Here is a 23,033-nt window from a genome sequence, read left to right as displayed (position 1 = left end):
CGTTTACGCAAAGGAAGGTTCAATAGTTGTAATCTACGTAGAGATACGGCATTCTATTTATTTTACCGAGCTGCAGGCACCAGCACTCATTCTGCAGGCAGGAACCATCCAGTGCACATCGTCTTGCTGAAATTCGAGAAGTCAACCGACATTCAAACTGTGAGTGAACTATTTAGAAATTTCATTTTGTCTTTTCAATCTTTCCTCAACGATCGTCTTGGTGCAATTCTATTTAAAAATGATTTAATTATTCTAACTGAGAACAGTATGTATGTAACATTCCTTCGTATTTTGCAAGCATCTTGCTCACAATTTTGGGCATTTCGAATAATTTGAAATATATCGGAACGAGTAAAAAGAGGATCGTAGAATATAAAGGGAACGAGAAATTGAATTTATAATAACTTAAATCCTTAATTGAAAGGGGGGGAGACATTTAAGGGAACTACTTTTAATTTAAGTGTTGAATCAGAAAATTCTTTCGAGATATCGTTGCTTTATTATTCCGAAACAAATTGGCTTCAGACCATGGACAACATTAAGAACAAGACCGTTTTGATCACCGGGGGAGCCAGTGGGCTTGGCTTCACCTATGCGCAGAAAATGCTTCAGAATGGAGCAAAGGTGGGTTTAAGTCGTAATTCCATCGGCTTCTAATTTAAAGGATTCTAGATCTTGTTCTAATATTCTTCGTCTGGTACTCAGACTGTCGCTCTCCTCGACTTGAACACCACAGTTGGCCAAACAGCGGTGACCACTTTGGAAAAGGAGTTCGGAAAGGGAAAAGCTCTGTTCTTCCTTTGCGACGTGTCCAACGTCCAAGTATTCGCAGGTAGGTACCTCGTGATATTTTTTATTAAAATTATATGAAATTATGGTGAGTTAGGCTGTGCTTTCGAAGGTTGACTAAAATTCTTTGTGTTTTCTTTTTAATTCGCTTTGAAATATATATCGAAATGTAGGGAAGTTTGAGTTAAATAATTCAAGTTATATATGGCGTAAGTCCATTACTATTAAAAACGAGATTTATACTGTTTTATATCCGTGGTCCACATAAGCACCGTTATTAATAAATAGCAATAGCTTACGTACGAAGGTAGTGATTTAAATGATTTGTCAACTGAAAGTTTTAACAAATGGTTTTTGAACTACTTAACTCATTCTCAGGGAAACTTGGACTTACACTGATTGGCTTCTGAGCACTCCATATATTTTTCTGTACCTACAAATTTTACAAAAGAAGTAATTTCTAATCACACTCCGAAGATTAATTACGAAAACACTCCGCGAAAACGTACCGTCGAATTTAGTGATTTACTTTTCAAGGATTTGCTTAATCTCCTTGTCTACTTTTTACAGACACCTTTAAAAAGGCTGCTACCGCTCTCGGTGGCCTGGACATTGTCATCAACAACGCCGGTCTGTTCAATGACGCCAAGTGGGAACAGACTGTCCGTGTGAATGTTGTAAGTAGATTTTTTTGCGAATAAAATGCGGTAGTTGGTACTCAGTTAAATGATTAAAAACGCCTCGGCCAAGAGAGAAGTATTTCTCTGAAACATTAAATTTGACAGTTTCGAAAATATTCGACAGTGTCGATTCAAATGAGACGCAGACCTCCAGCCAGGTGACCCTTGAACAACGTGTCGCCTAATTAATTTCTTATCATTGATCGGACTGTTTACACAGCACGCGTAAAAAACGTGTCGGTACACTTCAGCCTCTCGAAAGAAGCAAAATATTTCAAGTCACCCCTCCCTGATATAGCAGAATGAACAGAAATTCAATCATTCCCAATGAAATATCTTAGCACACTATTCTACATTATTCGAATTCCGCAAACACTGTTCCCATGTTCAGCGATTTATTATCCAAAGTGACTTCTGAATATTAAACGAGACTGTTCGCTTTCTACACTTCGCGCAATTAACTTTCTTCCGTTACGGTTACTTTGTCTACAAGTACTGGAGCAGTAGTTCCCAACCTATATTTAATATATGTACTAAGATAATTAAATATTATTAAGTATATGTACTAAGATAATTAAATATTATTAAGTGTATGCACTAAGATAATTAAATATTATTAAGTTAGAATTCTATTCTGAAATACCCATTTTTAATGTGCTCTCCTCACTGGGAGGTCGCAGATTATTTGGATATTAGAAAAGGGGGAAAAACACTGTAATAGAGGAACCAAATCGTTTGGTATTTGAATATTAGAAAAGGAGGAGAAACACTGTAATAGAGAAACCAATTCGTTTGGTGCAAGAGCACCGAAATAATAGAAATGATATTTTTTCTATCAGAAATGCTAGTTACCATTTTGAAGATTTAATAAGAAATAATTGAAATTTCAGGGTGGCGTGATCCAAGGCTCGTTGCTCGCAATAGATGCCATGGGTAAACACAAAGGAGGCAAAGGCGGTGTAATTTTGAACGTAGCATCGATCGTGGCCCTCCAGATCTACCCTTCGTGCCCAGTGTATACCGCCAGCAAACACGACGTGCTCGCCTTCAGTCGCGGTTTGAAGGTAAATTTCGCTGAATTCACCTTTATTAACCATTCCCACTGATTTATACATAGGCTGGTCCTTAAATTCCGTCTATCGTTATTCATTAACACACCAATCTTCGCCCTTGCCCTTTCAGGATCACTACCCTACAACTGGCGTGCGCGTGCTCGTGATATGCCCCGGCGTCACGAAAACAGCCCTGCTGGTCGATGCTACCAAAACCCTCCTCGACTTCATCGACCCCGAGCACGTTACTAAAATGCTTGGAGCACTGCCCGTGCAAGAGTTAGTAGAGATTGATTTATTAGCGCGCAGTTAATCGTCGAAAACGAACCATCAGTCGTCTAATGTTTTAATCTTATTTCACCAGGCCAGACAACGTGGGCGAGGCAGTGGTGAAGCTGATTCAGAAGGGCCAGAATGGGTCCGTTTGGGTCAGCGAGGGTGAAGAGCCACCTTTCGCCGTCGAGTTCCCACCGTTCAAGAAAGTGGAGATTACTTACTAAACGGAGAACATTTCCGTCCGATTGAATGTCTGGAAAGAATGCGTGAAAGAAAAACGAAAGAAGTTGCGCTCGAAAAAGGCGATGGACGTTGGGAGGAATGTTTTTGTACTTTTTACTGGACTCCTGCTCAACATTTTTTTATTCTTCGACGTAGTTATTTATAAATCCTAGAAAACGAATTTTTAGATACTGACAGTGAACAAAGTCTTTCTTTTTGTACTCGGCGATGTGAAAATAAACTGAAGTGATATGCAGAGCAATCGAAGCGTGTGATATTATTAATCGGTAACTTTTTTTACGTTTGACCCTGGGGTTTCGATTTATTTGGTGTGAGGCTACTTTCGGCTGTTAGTGATGGAGATGGAGAATATTAAAAGCGTTTCGGGGGAACAAGTATGGAAATGAAAGAATGGGACACGGTTAAAGGGATTTGAAGCAGTGTTTATTTGTTATTTTATACGATAGATGCAGAAGAATTCGTGTTTCCATTATCAGTTTCAATTAGGAGCACAGGCTTGTTTTAAGTAGATGTTGTAATTGAAATTCTATTGTTAAGAGCCATAGAGAAATTGCTATGTCGATTTATTAACTTCTTTATTAATTCAATAACTCGCATGTCGCATCCAAACCTATTACACTCCACTATGTACGATAATTTTGCTAAATGATTGATTTTTAAATGCTATCAAAATTTAATTTAATCGAATTTATTGAAAGACAAAATGGGTCCCAGTCAAGGTTTTACAAATTTGATCGTTTTACGAGCCTCGAAGTGGACGTCTCGCGGTGACGCCCAGGAACTAAAGTTCCAATTTGAAACGGGGAGCTTTAAATAAATTTTTCTACTTTTTTTTGTAATCTAAAAATCTAGATTTATTTCAGAAGCATTGTAATTAATTACTAAATCATTTTTAACATCAATATTGCCCATTTATTGCGTTTAAAAGTGATTTGAAGAATTGTTAAGGTTGTTCCGCAAAGAACGCTAACGAGTCAGTATATTAATTAGTTACAGTGTATGTGCAAAAGATTTAGATTACCAGACGTTTCAAAGCAGGAGTTTAGTCCAATGGTTTCGCCACTAGATGACGAAAGCATTTCGCGGCCACTGTGCCCACGGAACTTGAACTTTATACAGCAATGCATTTTTCATAGTACAAACGCAATCATTAACTGTAAAAAGTGATTAAATTAGCATTCACCTTGCAGTAACGTGGAATCAATCGGCAGGGACCTGTGTACGAAAGTAAAAGCGAATATTAAGACCGTACAATGTAGCAGAATGGAATTCTTAACGTGGAGCTTTTAGTCGATTCTCATTAACAATTTATTAATCAACGCTCCCGAGCAATGATTATCTCACGTACAGGCTATGTTACATTCAAACCTTGGGAACTAATAAAAAGGAAACAATTTAAAGATAAAATTCTTTCTCGACAAAGAGAAATAACTCGGACAAAAATGGAGAACCAGATTCAAATTTTCAGAGAGCTATAAATTCTCCATACACAGATGCCCATTCTCTAAGAATTCATGAATAATTCGTTGTTATTAACGCGCAGAAAGGAGCAGTGGCGGATTTAACGAGCAGCCGATGAGCAATTCCTTAAATCCGCCACTGGAAAGGAGATGCTTTCGAAGTTCTCGTATTTTGGCGCAAGTATCGCAGCCTCTCGTAGATTCCGCGGCTCGCAAGGGATCAAGGGGCGAACTGTGTTGCGACGCGAACGAATGATCGCCACAGATAGAAACCGATTCGCGTAACAGCGGATTCGAAACGTCACAGCTCGAGAGGTCGAAGATCGTGATACGAAAGCGAGAGGCTGCCTTCGTATCAACTCGAGGGAGAGGCTCTGGTACCGAGCTGCCACCAGTGACTAGCTGATTACTTTCTCGTTCGGTCCCTGCCTCTTGTCAACGTGAAAACCGCTGGATACCGCCAACCACAGTACACTCCGACAGATTTCAATCCCGTCGATCCGTTCTTCTCCGTTTGCGGTGCACACCTCTCGAAACTGTTCAAGAAAGGTTTGAAGTCTAGCGCACTTCGAACAGTGCAATCTTCTTTGAATTGTTACAGGTAAAGAATACAGGCGGCTCGTTTAAAACTGCCTTGATATTTATTTATTTATATACGGGATAAAGTCCCGTGGGAGAAAAAACAAAGAAAAAGTAACGCTACTCAAAGACGGTAAGACGGTTTAAACACCATAAACTCATACGCGACGTAGTTACAAAAGTTAGATATTGCAAACACTTGAAAATCGAGGGTGCTACGTTTCTTGGAGTGTTCATTCGTTTATAGCGTTCTCGCGAGAAGAAAGAAGAATACCTACCCAGTGGGCCAAGAAATATGCAGATCAAAGATAAGAGAGCGATCGTAACTGGAGCTGCCAGTGGTTTGGGCCTAACTATCAGCAGAGAACTGCTGCGGAATGGTGTTTCGGTGAGTGTTAAATGGATTTTCTTAATAACAGTGTAGGATAAAGTTTGGGGCTTATCTAAGGGAGGCAATGTTCACGCGAGTGAATTAGACAGTCGATTTTGTGGGAGATGTTTGAGACACATAAACTTGAAGCTTCCTCGATTATGTAACCATATTTTGATTCACTGTTGAACGATTTCAGGTTGTCGCGATGATCGATATCAGAGAATCCGCCAGCAACCAGGCGATGGACGCTCTGAACGCCGAGTTCGGTCGCAACCGAGCAGTTTTCTTTCGATGCGACGTCACCAACAATTCCGAATTCGACGGTAATTACTATTAGATCATTATCGACGCAAAGTAGGGGAGGCGGCAGATGCAATTTGTTTAAAGATCATTCACTGGTAAAGGAGATTGCATATATTTTATAAGCTTGCAGCTTTCAATTTGGGGATGTTTATTCTTCTGGGCAAGGGCGGATTTGTGTATAGACTGAGTGGGCAGCAAATCTTGGGCGAAAGAAATCGGGGAAAATTTAAATACAGAGGCTTGAACCAATTTTAAAGAACTATAGCGAATTAGCAATAACTCGTATGCGAGTTGCTATGATGAATTAATTTCGAAATTGTCTCGACTCTTTTAAATTAAAATACTCGATGAATCTCCAAATCCGTCCCCGTCTGTGACTATACTATTAACAAGCGTGAAAAATTGTACAAAGAAGCTTATAAACTCCTCCGCCAGCAAAGTATAATCTGCAGAGTGTTAATGCAAATGTGGGACACCCCTAAAACAAGGCGACCGCTTTACAGTCGTGCACGTCACGTAGTATAATACCGAAGAATGCCCCACATTTCCATTAGCGCTCTGTACAAACTTTAGAGTTTCGAATTCTTTGGTAAGCACGATTCCATTAATCTGATTGTTACCTCGTTTCTTTCCTAGAAACATTCAAGAAAGCTGTAAGCACACTGGGCGGCCTAGAGATTCTGGTAAACAATGCTAGTGTGATTAATGAAAGCGACTTCTCGAAAGCCATCGACGTAAACGTGGTAAGGACAATCTTTTCTCTCGACAGTTACATCACTTTCCAGTGCAACAAACGAACGATAAACAATTGCAACGCGCCGAGCGCGTGTCATACACGCGCAAGATGTCCCATCGTTTCACTTCCTTCATACTTTGAGCGTTCCGTTCGAAATTAAAGGATTGAACAGTAGAGATTTTATTCTGCAATTTGCTCTGCGCCCTTAATTCTCCACCACGGCTCGAAAAGCTGTCCCTTTTTCTACGAGCACGATTTAACGAAGCGAAGCTGGGACATGGAAAACACTTTGCAGAATTAAGTACCATAAACGGGGGTAGCTTTGTGATTAATGGGGCTACGTTTTACTTCTTTATTTCCCTGTGTGACTCATTCGGTGAAACACACTGCCACGAAGTAGTCACCCCCTAAATGCAAATTTCAAATTTTATTTCTCACTTAGCTATAAAAGTGATCGTTGGATTTGTCTTAAACTACTTGCGGTTCAGGATTATAATTTATACTGTATAATTTTCGCGAGATATCTGAGAAACACGAAAAAGTGTCGCAAAGTCGCCCGAGCTTACGGTATTCAGTACAGGCCATCGTAATTTTGTTAATCAAGGTGAATATTCGCAGACCGCCGTTATACGTGGATCGCTCCTAGGAATGCAGCATATGCAAAAAGACTCTGGAGGCAAAGGGGGTGTTATCGTGAACGTTTCGTCTGTGGCTGGTCTGCACTCCTTATCGCAGCTTCCAGTATATTCTGCCACGAAGCACGCCGTGGTCAGTTTCAGTCGGTCCTTTTCGGTAAGTTGCAATTTACTGTCATGGAAGAAACGCTATCAGTGCGTAACGCGGCAAGGCTCGTAATTATTCTTGGCAACATGTAAACATCCGTCCGCATCGATCGAGTAGCCTTCGACGAGCCAACCGACAAAGCAGCAATCGACGTCCGTTCATTTTGACTATCGTTCGGTTGATTTGTCTCATTAGCAACCTTATCACTACCAAAGGACAGGGGTGAGGATGATAGTTCTGTGCCCTGAACTTCCACAGACCACAGCGTATTTATCGAGCGATCTCCCAGAAGGAGAGCCACAACAGTTATATCAGCCGCCAACGTGAGTTTCTTTATGAATTTATTTAACACCATTTCTTCGCTGTGTTATTTTTTTTTAAGAACAACTGATAACCCGACATCCTTCGCTGTTGCGTGTCAGGGGGACCGATTTGCGCTACTTCTCGCCCCCTTTTTCTACCGATTGATTTCTATTTTTCAACATACAGAGGAATGGAATGGGTATTGATGTTTCTTGTACGGCTTTCTGTTGCCAGAGTGGACAGCATCGCGCATGGACTGGTTTATGTGATCAGATGCGCCCAGAATGGAAGCATTTGGATCAGTGAAGATGGAAGCCCCGTCTATGAAATTCAATTGTCCGATAGCCTGCCACAAAAGCCTGGCGATTCCGCGCTGTAAGGAGATTAGGGTGCGGTGAAAAAGAATCCGATCGCGAGGCTTCGTACGAGCTATTTCGTCCACCTGACGCGCACGAGTGTAAGCCGGTTGCTGACCGTAGGCGTCTCGGGCTCGTCTCTGAAGAAATACAAAATAGTGTACGATTGAAAATAATACGAAGCGTGTAATCGATACTGTGACACTATTCCACGTTTTAGGAAACTGTGAAGTACGTCGCGTATATTAAAATGTATATCTAGGTTTTCGAATTGAAAATAAGAATGATTTTCTTATCAATTGTACGCATTTATTTCTCACATCGTTTTGTTATTGTTTTGTATTACATCTTTTTTTAGAATTTATGTTACTTATTCATCATAATGTTTATACTATTGAAAGTGTTTATACTTTTTGCACAGTTCACACACTTGACACTACTTGTATTATTTACCTTAGTCACTTTTCTCGAGGTACTCGCATTATTTAGACCACTTGCAATATTTGCATACGATACCTACAGTACTCCTACATTATTAACTGTACATTATTCCTACAGTTCTCCTATGTCATTCCTACATTATTCTCGCCAGGCCCGGCTCGAGCCTTTTTTGCGCCCTGAACTTTCCAAATTGCGCCCTTTGTTTATAACACATTTACTTCATCCCTTTGATGACCTTACTCTGAATTTTTATTCGTAGTTGGAAACATTTATAGCGCACCTTGCGATATTTCGTTGAAAGCTTTATTCTAAAAAATGTCACCAATAAAAACACCATTTTGCGTCGTAATTTTGCCTATAGGAACGTGGCGGGAAATTAATGAAAAATGTACGAAACGCGGGAAATGCGAAGAATATGCAACAAAGTGTGTGAGATGTAAATCGATTAATGATATCACCCGACCCTGCAACGACATTGTAAATAAATTTTCTACGTTTCTGAGCTTGCTGTGTTATTGCAAATCCTACTTAAACCGCACAGTCGTTCGCAGCATTGCAATTTCATTTTATACGTTTTTTATACTGCACCAAGGTTGCACGTGCCTTGCCACGTGTTACGAAAATGTAACAAAGTAAGAAATCAATATTCCTATCCGAATACAGCATATTTACGTGTTCGTACAATGTAAACAAAAATCGCTACACTATAGATAAATCCCCGCCCGTTTCTCCCCCGATTGAAGCTACGAAGATTGCGTTAAAATGTGAAATTCTTTGGCCAGACCCCCTTTTGACATTTCGGAAACCCCGCGAAGCAAAGTCCTGATAGAGGCGTAGAATTATTTCGGACCCCGTGGCCGCGGCGTCGCGCTATCAAGGGCCACTGGAGACTCGATTAGCCGAAGGAACTTGCTTGAACTTTGATACCTATCTCTTATCAACCGACTGAGAGGAAGAAAAAAACGTCGTTAAAGTTGAAAGGTTGTTCGTCGCAATATTTTTTCGTCGTTTCTTACGTGTAAGTGCGTTCGCATCACGCCGCACGTGGTGATAGGGGACCAGGCTGATAGTTCTGTCGCGAATCGATGTGCTCGGTGCACAAAACTTCATAATCAGGTCGGGCGAACGATAACCCGCTAACATCCCGTTCGACATCTACGAAGAAACGGAATTGAGAGATGACAGCCGAGGGAAAAAAATATTTCATTGCGCAGAAGTGCGCGTGACGCACAAGCGATACATAGTTGCGGATGGCTTATCGAGCCAGTGTTTTTTTTCTCTTTAATTTAACATTAAATGTTGCATACCCATTACTGCTGAAATTCCCTCACTGAATTATAAAGGATAAAAATGATCTTAAAACAGGAAGCGATAGTGACGCACTTAGGATTTAATCTTGGCGGCAGCCGAGTTCGGGGGATAAAAATATTTCTAATGCAAATTCAATAAAATCCATTAGGTGATATTAAGAATTTATTTAAAGCATAAAATCCAGTTTTCTTCTCTAGTCGCGCTACTGGGAAGCCAACGTCTATCGTTTCACGGTGTGTTTATTTGTAGAAAGCGTGGCTTAAAATTTTCAAAAAATTAAAATTGACTTCAATCCCACATCAGTTGAATGTTTTCAGATTCAACGAGCCCTGCTCAGTTGCGACATTCTTATCAAGGACGTTGACTTGCAAAGAGGAATCGAGCTCCTTTTCTCAGAGGGGGACAAATTATTTTGCACATGAGGCACTGAGAGCAAAAAAAGCAAAACCCGCATTGGAATAAAAATTAATCTCTCCTATTTTATAGGATTAGCAGAGCCTGCTGGGATAGATCATTGCTACTGTTTTCCTTCCGAATGCCTCGTACCGTCGCCTCGGCACTTCTGTCACGGCGAGTACGATGACAAATCGCGCGCGACATCGCGCGTTCCGTACGCGTGCAACTTATCGTCGACGGATCGGGGGTGCATCACGCGTTCGCGCGCCTCCGCTCTGCAACAATGTGGCGCGGAGGAGCGAGGACGAAAGAGGAGATACTGGTGCACACGCGTCGTTTCCAGTTTGTCGGTCGGAGTAAAGTTCACCGCCAGCCGATTCTCACCGGATTTTAATAGCACGCTATTAAAACGCACGGCCTCTCTGTAATTTATCGCGCGCGTCTCGCCGGGCGCTAAGCGCGCTTACTTGCTCCCCTCCCGACGATAAGGAGCCGCGGAGCACGAGCTGCGCGTACGTCGACTCTTTATCGTCCTTGTGTGCCACACGACTCTCTGTAAATTATGTTTTCCAAGACTATTCGGTCGCGACCGCTCGAGATTCCGTCGAACAAACAATACATTAAATAGGAGCGATAACTTGCCAGAAAAAGGCCGTCGATTCCAGCCCGCGGAACGACGCCGGCTGGCCGGGCAGCTGTACCGAGTAGAAGTGGCATTTTCCTTTCGATTTCCCAGAAGGCGCGAGAGCAAAAAGTACCCACGACATTGATAGGAGAAGCTGAGAAGTGGATCTCGTTATCTGCGTGTGGCGAAACAGAAAAACGACCGACGCATTACGATTTCCCTTGGTGCTCCTTTACCGGGAGGACTTCCGCGTCAGAGTTCATCGAGGGTGAGTGGAGGAAAGTGGGCAGCCGCCTTGAGCCCTTCTTCCCATCTCCGCATTAACGCGTGGGAATCGCGCAACTGGCGATTGGAGATGGGAAGCTGATCGATGCGTTTTGCTGCATTTTTATCGCACGGTCGTTGCACCGCTATTGCACTTCCAGGAAGGATGCCACGCAACTGCGTTAGATAATCGAACGTTGATATCGCCCCACTTTTCCAGCAGCCTGTAAACAATATTGTATCTGCTCTGAGCCAAACGGAAACGGAAACTTCGGTCGATGCTAGACTAGACAGACAAATAACTCATCCGCGCGCTAATAATTAATCGCCGAGTATCGGACTCCGTAAGCGCTGTATTATGCGCATACTTGTATACTACGTGCAGTCCCGTTAATAATAATAATAACTGAAGCAAAATTCCCCGCACCTCTGGGACCCTGCACGAGTTCTGATAATTATAGATCCGGCGATGACGTCCCTCGATTTAATTACGTTTATCGCGCGCAATGTGCACTACATCCGCGATGCGGAGAACACGATACGCTGGACTTCTTTTCGAGGGGTACCGAGCATAGGAATCTACTGGCCAGATACCAGTCCCGACTGGATTAATTAGTTCGACGGGAGGGCTTAAGGGGTCATATACGTTTCTCGGCGCTAAAGCGTGGTCCATGTTTGGGAGTGATTCGGGGATAAACTATTAGCCCGATTGGTTTAATTGTTTTTGCGTTGTATAGGCACATGTTTCTAGATTATAAAACAGGTCGGAGAATAGGAAAATGTTTGAAAATGTGGCGTCTGCGCGCAGTGGCGTAGAACACGTTTCCTAGCGACGCCCCAAACGGCGCGCACGATTTAGCTCGTACGAGCGTTCTGAATAAAAAAATCTCCGATTATTTAACAATCTTTGGGATGGTAGTTATCCAGTGACGAGGCCATTTTTCGAAGAAAAAAATTACGGCAATGGTAACACTTTGAAGAAAAGGGTCGTGATTTTCGCTATAAAAGTCGTACGTTTTTGCTTGTTATTAAAAAATGGTTGAATTTATTTGAAAAACTTCACCGTCACTGGATGACGAATCTTATGTAGAATATGTGTGTAAATAATAAAGTGAATCGGATGAACGGTGAAGCAGTTATCGTGTTTTCACCACCGTCTTGGGAAATGATGTTTCGAGAAAAACCCACATTTTTAAAAAACTTCCAATTCTCATACCTGACGTGTATAAACATATACCTATGAAACACAAAAAGAATTACACCAATCGGATTAATAGTTTATCCCTGAATCGTTCGCAGACATCGACAACGTTTCAGCGCTGTGAAACGTACATGACCCCTTAATTAGGGGCGCTATCGACCGAGATCCGTCTGTCCCGAAACAACGTTCGGGAGGAGGGATATTACTGGCTCTGACGTCCACCTTCCACGAGGCAGCCCGAACGATAAAAATCCAAGACGCGCCGCCGTCGTCTTCCCCAGAATCATCGCGATACGATAGCTCGCGTCACGTATAAATACCATCCGCGAAGTCCGCTCGCGCTTCAGTACCTCGAGGCAAGCTCACCCTGCCGCGACACCCAGTCTTTCACTCTAATCTCTCGCGTTTCTGGCTCCTTGCGAGTTCCTTGGCAAACGATATGGGTACGTTCGATCGTGCTCGAGACAGTGCGACGAACGGGGATGAAATAGAAACGTCGGGCTCTTTAAGCTTCTCTTTTCCTCTTCTTTCGCTCATCGAAAATAGAGGAAAGCCACGGAAAGTGTCCCTGAAACGATCGAAGGAACGAGGGCTTCCGTGTAAAAATGTATAACAATCGTAGAGACTGTTGCCAGTATCCGAGTTCCTCGCGCGAGATTCGACTTCCATGACTGGGGACCAGGATTAAACGTCTTCTAAATGTTACAGAGAACGGCAACGGTAACAATCACAGGCGCAGAGGCTCGTCCGCGTCGGAGAAGGCGAAGGAGATAGAAGCGATAAACGGCATCGTCGCGGGGAAGAATGTCCTGATCACTGGCGGTGCCGCAGGGTTGGGGTGCGCGTTTCTTAATCACTTCATTAAGCACGGCGCAAACGTAAGTGTTCCTGGTTCGATGGTACGGGCAGGCTTTGGGGAAGGCGTCGAATTTGTCGCTTGGGTTTCAGATAATAACCATATTGGACATCGACGCAGAGGCTGGAAGAAGGGTGGAGATGAGCGTGGACAAGAGCTGCGGGGAGAAGAAGGTACATTTTATTCACGTCGACGTGTCCAATTACGAGCGAATGAATGGTAAGCATACCGAAAGTAATTACTATTAACAGAGAATGATAAACAGCGTCGCGGTTGCGCGAGATAACGATAGCATTCGCCGGGGTTCTAAAGCGTCAGTGGAGCCTAAATCGCGGGAATGATAAAGATACTGTCCAGGCGTCTAGATCTAATGAAAACATAAATATTTTGATTACTTAAAAAAAACAATTGAATCGCTCCTTCGCGCCGTGGAGCACGAAGGCCCAACGTGAACCACTTCTTTCGATCTGTTCGCTTTTTATTTATCATTGATTGTTTGCGAATTTCAGAGGCCTTCCAGGAAGCTTTGAGGCTGATGAACGATATCGACATTGTTGTGAATAACGCTGGCATCCTGGACGAGCGAAGGTGGGAGAGAGAAATAGCAGTGAATATTGTGAGTAATGGGGTGGCTTCTTCCGTGTCGTGCTCGTTTTTTTTTTTTTTTTTTGAGGAAGTTGCATTTGTGGGTACTGTTTCAGGGGGGGATGATATCCACCGCGATGCTGGCTGTTAAGTACATGGACAGGGAGCAGTTGGGTCACGGTGGAACTTTGGTGAACATCAGCCAGCACATAGACATCAGAACCACGGCCCAGCTTCCGGTTTACACGGCCACCAAGCACGCCATCATCGGTCTCTCGCAATCCCTCGCGGTAAGATTAGTTTATTCGGTGCTAGCAAAACACCCCCACGCTTCGCATCGGGCCTAAGAGATATTAAGGACTCCGTGAAAACACACTTCACCCCTTTTCACCACCCCCTTCGGGGTTGATTAGGACGAAATCCTGAAATTGGTTTTTAAGCATACGTGGGTAACCTTTCGAAGTAAAAATCAAGTTGATATCTAATCGGGCCTAAGAGATTTTGAGGAATCCGTGAAAATACATTTCACCCTCTTAGGGGTTGGTTAGGGAAAAATCCTGAAATTGGTTTTTAGGCATTTACGTGGGCAACCTTTCGAAGTAAAAACCAAGTTGGTATCTAATCGGGCCTAAGAGATTTTGAGGAATCCGTGAAAATACATTTCACCCTCTTAGGGGTTGGTTAGGGAAAAATCCTGAAATTGGTTTTTAGGCATTTACGTGGGTAACCTTTCGAAGTAAAAATCAAGTTGGTATCTAATCGGGCCTAAGAGATTTTGAGGAATCCGTGAAAATACATCTCACCCTCTTAGGGGTTGGTTAGGGAAAAATCCTGAAATTGGTTTTTAAGCATACGTGGGTAACCTTTCGAAGTAAAAACCAAGTTGGTATCTAATCGGGCCTAAGAGATTTTGAGGAATCCGTGAAAATACATCTCACCCCCTTCGGGGTTGGTTAGGGAAAAATCCTGAAATTGGTTTTCAGGTATTTGTGTGAGTAGTCTTTGTGAGTAAGAAGCAAGTTGATACCTAATCGGGCCTAAGAAATATTAAGGAGTCCGAGAAAATACATTTTACCCCTTTTCAACCCTTTGGGGACGGAATTTACAAAAGTCTTTTCTTAGTGGGTGCCTATGGCATGAAAAGAATTTAATTTACCTTCCAAATTTCGCGTTCCTAGGTTAAACAGTTCGAGCTGGGCGTTGATGAGTCAGTTGGTCAGGACTTTTTTTATATATACAGATTATTATAAAATAGTCCAACAAATAAGCCATTAAATTGCAATGCTCAGGGTCGCATTTACATTTTTGGAGGCCCTACGCGCACCAGTATGAGGCTCCACAAATTGTTCAGCTGCCTCTAATTATTCTATTTTGAATTTAATATTTAAAAAGAAGTATTTCATTTCTCATCCATCTAGGCTGCTTTTTACATTATTATTTGCGGGGAGTAAGGTTTTAAAGTTTTAAGGCTTCTAAATAAATCGGGACACCCTAAATTGCCTCCAGCAGTGTATATACACTCTGCGAAATAACTGCTCTTCGTTAATCAGCGCTCAGAAACTAAGTAGTTCAATGTACGAAATGAAAGCAAGTATAAATCTGCGTCAGGACTCTTATCAGTACGAGAAGACCGGTATCCGGGTGATAACGCTGTCCCCCGGCTTGACGGAGACCGCGCTCACAGTGGACAGCCCGAACAAGCTGCTCTCCAGAGTGATGAAGGCGGACTTCGTGAAGAATCTCGACCAATTATCCATACAAACGTAAGCGTCTCCCCTTCGCGCTAGATACCGTGGCTAGCAGTGCGCGATCTTTATCTCGACCTTTGTTTCTCGTTGCAGGCCGTACGTAGTGGCTCAAGGGCTGATGTCGATACTGAGGGTTGGCGAATCCGGTAGCATATGGGTGGTCGAGAACGGCCGTAACCCGTACGAAGTTTACGTGCCGGATCCTCGAACTTTGCGCCGCAGTTACAAGAATAACTTCAACCTGATCGAGACCAAAGTGGTGACGAGAGGTCGCCCGATAAGAGAGGTCTGCGACAACACGCGGACAGGTCTGATGAGCTGCGCTTGATGGGAACGACCGCGACGAGACGTCTTGGTCATGATCTATCGGGTTCTGCTAGAACGCCGGAACGTCGAGGTCGTTGCGTGGTCGCGTTTCCTCCGCGAGATCGCGGGGAACCGAACGTCGTCGAAGAGCGAGAGAAGTGATCGAGCATCGCCGCGTTCAGCGTCTGACTCTTCGCGGGTGAAACCACTTGCACAGTGCAACGGGACGATAAGTTTGTCGCGTACATACTGTAGAATTTTGACTATCCGCATCCCCCTTATTTCAGTACTTTATTGTTCGAAGAAAGCATTGTCCTATGGAGTATCCCTTCTATTGAAATTTTCTTGTGGGACGGTCTTCTACTGAAACAATCGGAACGTCGTAAATTGAAGTGGTAGGGAGGCAGCGCGATTAGCAATAATGTACAATAAGCAGCCACGATGATACATATCAAAAAGAACTTTCGGAATACTGTGTGCGTTTGTATTATTGTCTCATTTTTCCGAAAGTTCCCTTATCAAAGTCACGTCTCCCTACTGTAGTTCGTTGGTAGTTAATTATATTAGTAGAATTCGTTGTGTATCAGATATGATCGTACAAACATCGTGTACAATATATAATGGACTTTGTCCAAACAAAAAATAAGAATGCTTTAGTCGCAGGAGGAAATAATAGGATTTTCGTGTTATACTTTAGAGAATTTTCCATGGACTTCACAATGGAGATATGTTAAATTAAGAATAGAAAATAGAACTGATCGAAAGGTGGCGAGAATGGTGTACAGCGACTGCTCGTAAACTTTAGAAATTGCGAACAAGATAACGAAGCAAGAGAAACATGTTTTAGATCTATCGGTCTTAAAAATAAAATGTTTGAATGCAGATCGTATCGGAGAACTTATCACAATTTTATGAAATTTCAGCAACTTCATGCTTTCAGCCGCGCATTGGACCTGACCCACGCACCAGTCAGAGCACTGTGGATGTATTAATTCATCTAAATTAAGATCCAATCTACAATCAAGCGAGCAATCAATCATCGAGTATTTATATCGTATTTTCTTCATAAATCCACGCCACACAATTTCATATTCTAAGATTAAGCTGAGAATAACGATATAGTTTTTTATATGATCGTGTCTCTTTTATTTTAAACTTCCGTTTAGTACTGTCAATTTACAAGTGTTTCTGTCGAACAATGTTCAATACGAAAAAGCAATGTATATAATTGACAAATACCTTCCGAACAAATCCCTCTCCTCTCTCTTTCCCCTCTCTGTTTTCAGAGTAATTTGGCGGGCTTAAAGAGTACAATAAACGTTGATTTTATCATTCCAGTATTATTTCAGCATTGGGAATCACAATATCCGCTGTACAAAACAAAAAATCATTATCGGAAAACCGCATGAGCAGCGTGCATTCTTTACACGCGCGATGCATAAAACTTAAAAGTTATATTCTCTTCTGATTTTTCCCCCATATTCCTTCTCCTATTATTATTATTTTTCACTTATCATTTACTCATTATATGCATTTATTTGTTTTTTTACTTTTTTACTTTACCTTGCAACTTTACTGATAGCTTATGGAGGCTTTCTCTTCGACTTACACGTAACTAAATCTCATGTTATGTTATTGTAATATATTCTGTATACGCTTGGGACTCCGTACGAGCCATAAGAAAATAACAGTCGCAAATAATATACCTATTCTGCCTTTCTCCTTTTCTTTTTTTTTTCTTTTGCGTCTTATATTCTTAAGGACATTATCATGCTTTTTAGAGTCTTGCTCTCGTAACGCTAACTGCGATCCGCGCACAGCAGCGTCCTCGTACATCAAACGATCCCTTCGAAACTCGAAGCTATTAAACGCAGTCGAACTACAGCAAGGCATTCGCTCTCTCATTTTCTCTTACCACTAGCATACCACGTTCAATATTTTCAAAAACTAATAAGTCAATAAATCGATGTACGATTCGGCTTCAAGCGCGAGCGCGCGCGCCCCCCCTATCACTATGGAACCATACAAAATCAATTTCATCTCCTTTTTTTTTTGTTTTTCTTTTGTTTGCGTGCTTCTTTATAGGGAACAATTCAACGTTCCCGTTCGAAAATCAAAACCCCCTGGTAAATAGACGAGTAAAATAATTGTTTCACCTTAAATCGCATACATATCGGTCATCATTTTAAATAAATAAAGTTTTGACTGTTCGAAATAACCATAATATATTGTCCTACTCTATTTGCGATTGTACGCGTGTTCCACTTTGTTTTGTTTTTTTCCTCTCTCTCTCTCTCGCTCTCTCTCTCTTGTTCCTTTCTCCTACCGATTAGTGTTCCGTTTACTCGCGAAAAAGCGGCGATCAACGTTTTATGTGCCTCAACTGAATCACAACACATGCAACACAGACAATCAGTTACTAGTCATTACCCCACCGTCTTTCTTGAAAATCGTTACGTGCTTACACTCCTCTATTTTTCTCCCCCTAGATTACCGCGCTCACAGTTGCATTACAAAAAATTTCCCTTGAGATTCTTATTGTTCTCTTAATTGTAGTTGCATGCTTGTCGAGTTAATCAGCGTTCACACGATTAGACTTCATAGTTCTCAACGCCCCCCCCCCCTTCCCCCGTCTCGTGCGTATGTTCTTGCAAGTATTCTAACCGTCCGGCGTGTATTGTACTTTTTTTTTATTTTTATACGTTCATAAGCATCCGACGTTACCTTAACTCGTAGGACATGATGGCTCTGAATATCGAGTTCCGAAAAGTAACTACTTATAACAACAAGATCCACGTTTATTCGTCGAGATATTTTAAACGCAGGACTTTTGCAAAGCATCGATTAAATTCCCCCTACGGTGTACCTGCGTGGTTGAATAGAAAAGACCCTCGATAAAGTTCTGTCAAAGAACTTTTCCTTTACCGTTACTTTTTCTTTAACCCCTCATTCTTAAATCATTGAATCCATCATCAACTCGAATTCAAATCAGTCCATAAGGGCAGAGCACATATCGTAAAAATCTTAATCTAAAGTGAATACTTATACATATAGTGGCGCGTTGTTCATTCAAAAGGACACGACGCGGCTATTCTGCTGCGACTGAGCAGCGGATTGTTCGTTGGTCGTACGCTGGGTTTGACTCCCAGGGTTGTTCTGTTGTTGCTGGTTAGCAGGCTTGCGGTTCCCGCCTCTGGAACTACCTCTGTAACCGCCTCGGAAACCAGAACCGCCGTTACCACCGCCGCCTCGGTACATGCCTCCCATCCCGCGATTGTAATAACCGCGTCCGCGGAAACCGCCGCGCCTCGTTGACGCCACACCAAATGTTTCGGAGTTCAATTTGCGCTCTGTCCTCCAGTCCGTGCGCTGGAACCGGCTGCAGGATTTTGCGAATATAATTTCTCCGTACGTATATTAACTGCAAGCTATCCAAACTACAAATTTATCCACTTACCCTTTACTCCTCTCGACAGCTTCGCAGCTAATATTGTCGAAGAAAGATTTCGACTTATCGTAATGAACTATCTCTGGCTCCTCTTCGGGCTCACCTTCGCCTGCTCCAGTTTCATTACCACTGTCATCCTTCTTTTCGTTATCAGCACCAGAATCAATCTTCGTTTTCGCCAACTGAGATCTAGAATATATGGAACGAAAGCTTGTTTGGTATATTCCTCAATTTCCATCAGCTTGGCGAATGAAACTTCTGTTGTAAGAGATAAATGGATTTGTCGACGCGTCGCGTAAGCAATACATAAATAAAACGATTATGTGTCACTTTAAAAAACGCTTAACGTTAATTTTGCATGGCTTCCACATTGGTCATTTCAAACAGTACTTGAAATGAATCCGGCACGACCATGCTGAATAAAAGATTCGCGCTAGAGGAACAAGTAACTACCTCAATTCCTCGAACTGGGTGTTAGCTTGCTCGAAGTCATAATCATTATCGAATTTCAATGTATTCTTCGGCTTGGCGCCAGCATTGCCGGGTTGGTTTCTAAAACCACCGCGGCCTCTCCCTCGGCCCCGCATGTTTCCACGATTCATCCATCCACCGCGGTTCCCTCTGCCACCTTGCTGATGAGTACCCTGACCCTGCATCTGACCATCCTGCTTCATTGTATCACGCTTCCCTTCGTTATATTGAGAGACGGTGCCACCTGTCTTGTTGCCAGTATGACTGAAAGTAAAAGCGTAAAACTGCACGTACAAACTCCACCAACGACGTAATACTAACATTAGCGGTAACTAGTTTTTAGAAAAGACACAAATGTTATCGATCCGTTACCTATCATGATCGCGTCTAGCAGGCTGAATGGTTCTCATGTTCGTCTTGTCGCCGAGCTTGCCAATGTTACCGCTCGGCTGTTGTTGTTGCTGCTGCTGATGGCCTACCTGAATACCCTGATCCATTGTTGGACTTTTTCGTGTCAATAAGGACGAAGTTGGAGTTGTTGATCGGGAACCACCACTAATAAGATCTAACACACCTATGACGACAAAGTAAATGGTCACATACTTCGCGTATCTCGGTACGTTCAGTAACGATTTCAAGGCCGTACATTTCAGTATATATTCAGTATCGTAGGTTTAATTCGAGCTCTAAGCATAGTATGATTACAAAATACTACATTGCATAAAAATTAATTTCAGGGAGAGATTTCTACGTAAAACTTCAACTGTTCTTGCTATTATTGTACTTGCTAGTACATAATGCTTCGGATGCTATTTAAATGAGATTCAAATGCACGTTTAGAGTAAAATTAGGTGTTATAAATGTAATGAAGAAATTTTCATGCACAAACTTTTGGTGAAAGAGATAAACTACTGAAAACCATGAGCAAATTACGATACATGTTTAAATTATACACGACGCAAGCCGATCACTCGAAATGATGAAGCTGGGTGATTACTCTAAATCATATCAATTTAAAAAGTAATAATAAACGCACGTTTTATTATGAAAGCTTTCTTCGTGACATATTAAATAATGGAAATAAAATTATTTATAACTGCTTAAGCGAGCACATTTTCAAGTCAATAGACCACAAAAGTTATTAACATCACGTTGTGCGGCGAAGCAAACGCAAGAAACAATCACGTTAAAGCAATATATGTATTTAATTATTAAAGTATTCGTAAAATCATAAATTATAGTATGTACTACATAGATTTCTAAACGTTTACACATATATCAATAATCACAAACATGAGTTTGCGCATGAGTTTGCAGAGTCAAGTCAAAGCACAAGCTAAGTTATGATAGAAATGCAGTTTGCAAAATAAAAGATTGGAAGAGATAAAATAGAAACAAGCATTTTAGATGTTTTATTCACATATGATATGTAATTTGCAGTTAATAAGAGAGAGTTATTGAGTTTACGAGTGAAGTTAGCAGGCATTACCAAAGAAGAAGCAGCAAGCATGCCATTGGCGAAGGATAGTTCATAGCAAAAACAGTTTACCATCTTCCGGAGATTGGTCTTTTGGTAATGGGTCGACATTGGCCGTCGGTAGTGAGTTTGGGATAGAGATGGCATTGGGTTCAGCGGAGCCCAAGCTCAACTCACTTGGCTGTTTATTCATTGGTCCACGTGGATCTCTAGGAGCAGTCGCTATTCCCATTACCGGTCCCATGGTACCCATTGTCATGCCATAGGGTGTCCCATATTGCCCACCCATCGGACCCATCTGGCCCATCATTGGATGAGGATAACTGGGTTGTGGCTGGTATGACTGCTGGCTCATCGACGGTTGCACTGTCATCTATAAATAACCGTAATTATTTAGCAATCGTAATTACAGCCGCCGTCAAATCGTATTTTTGTACACAATGTTTACATTTGCTAATTGTTATTAATTAAAAATATTTAAAGTAATTACCTGCACAATGGCCGGATCGTTTGGAATAGAACTAACATTGTTGACAACTCGAATATCTTTAATATCCGAGCCACGGAACAAAATGTACTCGTACACTTGATTCTGCGGTGCCACCGGAAGTTGCGTTTCTCGGTCCTCCGTTCCAAAAGAACGCACTGCGTTACAAGAGAAATCGAATAATACATTGTATATTCTAATAAGATATTTGTTTAGTATGCCTCGATGTTAATTGTCTACGAAAATAATTTACAAATTATATTTTCGATATCTCTATACCTTGCGTGCGTATAAAATGTAAAAGGAGATTGTAAAATAAAAATATATAAGTTAAATTATAAGTTATAGTTTGTATATTACGAACGAGGTCGATATACATTGCTATAAAATTCAAATTTAACGATTCATTATAACAGTTTTGTAATGGTAGCTGAAAAAAGAAAGGACAGGAGACATAAACAGAGCGAGCACGAAACACAAACATTCCACACAATGGTGGATGTAAGTAATGGCTTTGAAACAACCTAATTCTGTACAAATGATATTGCTTGTATTATCATTGGAAATATACCAATTTCGATCGATTTTACTTGTGAATATCCAAAATTGAATCTGCTCAATCTTTTCTTGCAGATTACACTGAAGAACAAAGCAGATACGACTTTACATCAAAGATATTAGAAGATAATATTTATTACACGTTGCGAGAAAATTCAATTCTTTAATTTAATTAAAAGTTTTGTAACACGAAAACATACGATTGCTCAGATAAATAGTATTTACGTGACATACATCTAACTTCCACACATCGTTCCTTTGCAACCAAGCACAGATTGTTATATTTTCAAGAGCGTTAAACATAATTCTGGCGGGTTTATGAAAATTGGGAATATGTGAAATACAGTAAGATTTCGCGGAACGTCTATTTGAATTAGGAATATTCTGCAAAACAGCCGTTACAAGTGACGGGTGACCCCGGTTGTTGTGTATCGAAGCTTTACCGGACGAATCAAATACCGATCGTTCGGAAAGTATTTTCGAGCTGGATAAAGGCAAAGGGACTCTCGAATTATTAGAAACGAGGTACGACTGAAGCGTGGAAAGCGAGAAGCGAAAGGTAATCGGGGATTAATAGTGACGGGTGCTAGATCGAAATAACCGGGAAATGGAGCAGCGGCAAAACTGATTTCGGTATCCATCTTGATTCGGGACTCACCATTCGCTAGAGCAATCGTGCATTCTTGAGGATCAACGGTAAATAGCCGGCCTTCGTAACGAATATCCGCCTTCGATATTAAACTAATCTTCGAGCCCAGTTCCGGCATTCCTCCGCTCATCTTGAATCCTTTTCTTCAGCACGGTGATCGATGTGATATTACAGGATTCACGATACCATCTGACGAAACCACCAGCTGACACCAATGGTCGACAGCAAACTGCCAAGTCTACCAACAGAATTTGCGCATGCGCCACGCCCCCACGAA

The 23,033-nt window shown here is 41.8% G+C and overlaps 2 protein-coding genes across 3 annotated transcripts; one reads left to right on the top strand and one right to left on the bottom strand.

Annotated features, from left to right (window-relative positions):
* Positions 1 to 2: 2 nt before the first annotated feature.
* LOC143377937 (uncharacterized) lies at positions 3 to 17,765 on the top strand. The gene is made up of 20 exons (XM_076829745.1): positions 3 to 159; positions 526 to 624; positions 706 to 832; positions 1,360 to 1,466; positions 2,360 to 2,533; positions 2,652 to 2,800; positions 2,886 to 3,018; positions 5,327 to 5,467; positions 5,649 to 5,775; positions 6,392 to 6,498; positions 7,110 to 7,283; positions 7,470 to 7,597; positions 7,812 to 7,953; positions 12,503 to 12,614; positions 12,880 to 13,049; positions 13,120 to 13,246; positions 13,537 to 13,643; positions 13,729 to 13,902; positions 15,170 to 15,375; positions 15,454 to 17,765. The coding sequence occupies exons 2-20, from the start codon at positions 529 to 531 to the stop codon at positions 15,686 to 15,688; spliced, it is 2,736 nt and encodes a 911-aa protein (XP_076685860.1). The 5' UTR covers positions 3 to 159; positions 526 to 528; the 3' UTR covers positions 15,689 to 17,765.
* Positions 17,766 to 17,961: 196 nt separating this feature from the next.
* Positions 17,962 to 22,981, bottom strand: Tral (LSM14 family protein trailer hitch). 2 transcript variants are annotated; one of them, XM_076828792.1, is made up of 7 exons: positions 22,766 to 22,981; positions 21,553 to 21,707; positions 21,135 to 21,435; positions 19,958 to 20,159; positions 19,568 to 19,849; positions 19,124 to 19,303; positions 17,962 to 19,045 (listed from the first exon to the last, which is right to left on the bottom strand). In XM_076828792.1, the coding sequence occupies exons 1-7, from the start codon at positions 22,884 to 22,886 to the stop codon at positions 18,736 to 18,738; spliced, it is 1,551 nt and encodes a 516-aa protein (XP_076684907.1). In that variant the 5' UTR covers positions 22,887 to 22,981; the 3' UTR covers positions 17,962 to 18,735. The 2 variants fall into 2 exon arrangements, with proteins under 2 accessions (XP_076684907.1, XP_076684908.1); XM_076828793.1 differs by having other exon boundaries at positions 21,240 to 21,435; positions 22,766 to 22,979.
* Positions 22,982 to 23,033: the final 52 nt, after the last annotated feature.

Source organism: Andrena cerasifolii, chromosome 16 (assembly GCF_050908995.1).
Source record: "Andrena cerasifolii isolate SP2316 chromosome 16, iyAndCera1_principal, whole genome shotgun sequence".
NCBI classification, from domain to species: Eukaryota; Metazoa; Arthropoda; class Insecta; order Hymenoptera; family Andrenidae; genus Andrena; species Andrena cerasifolii.
This window is presented reverse-complemented; position numbering and strand designations above follow the sequence as displayed.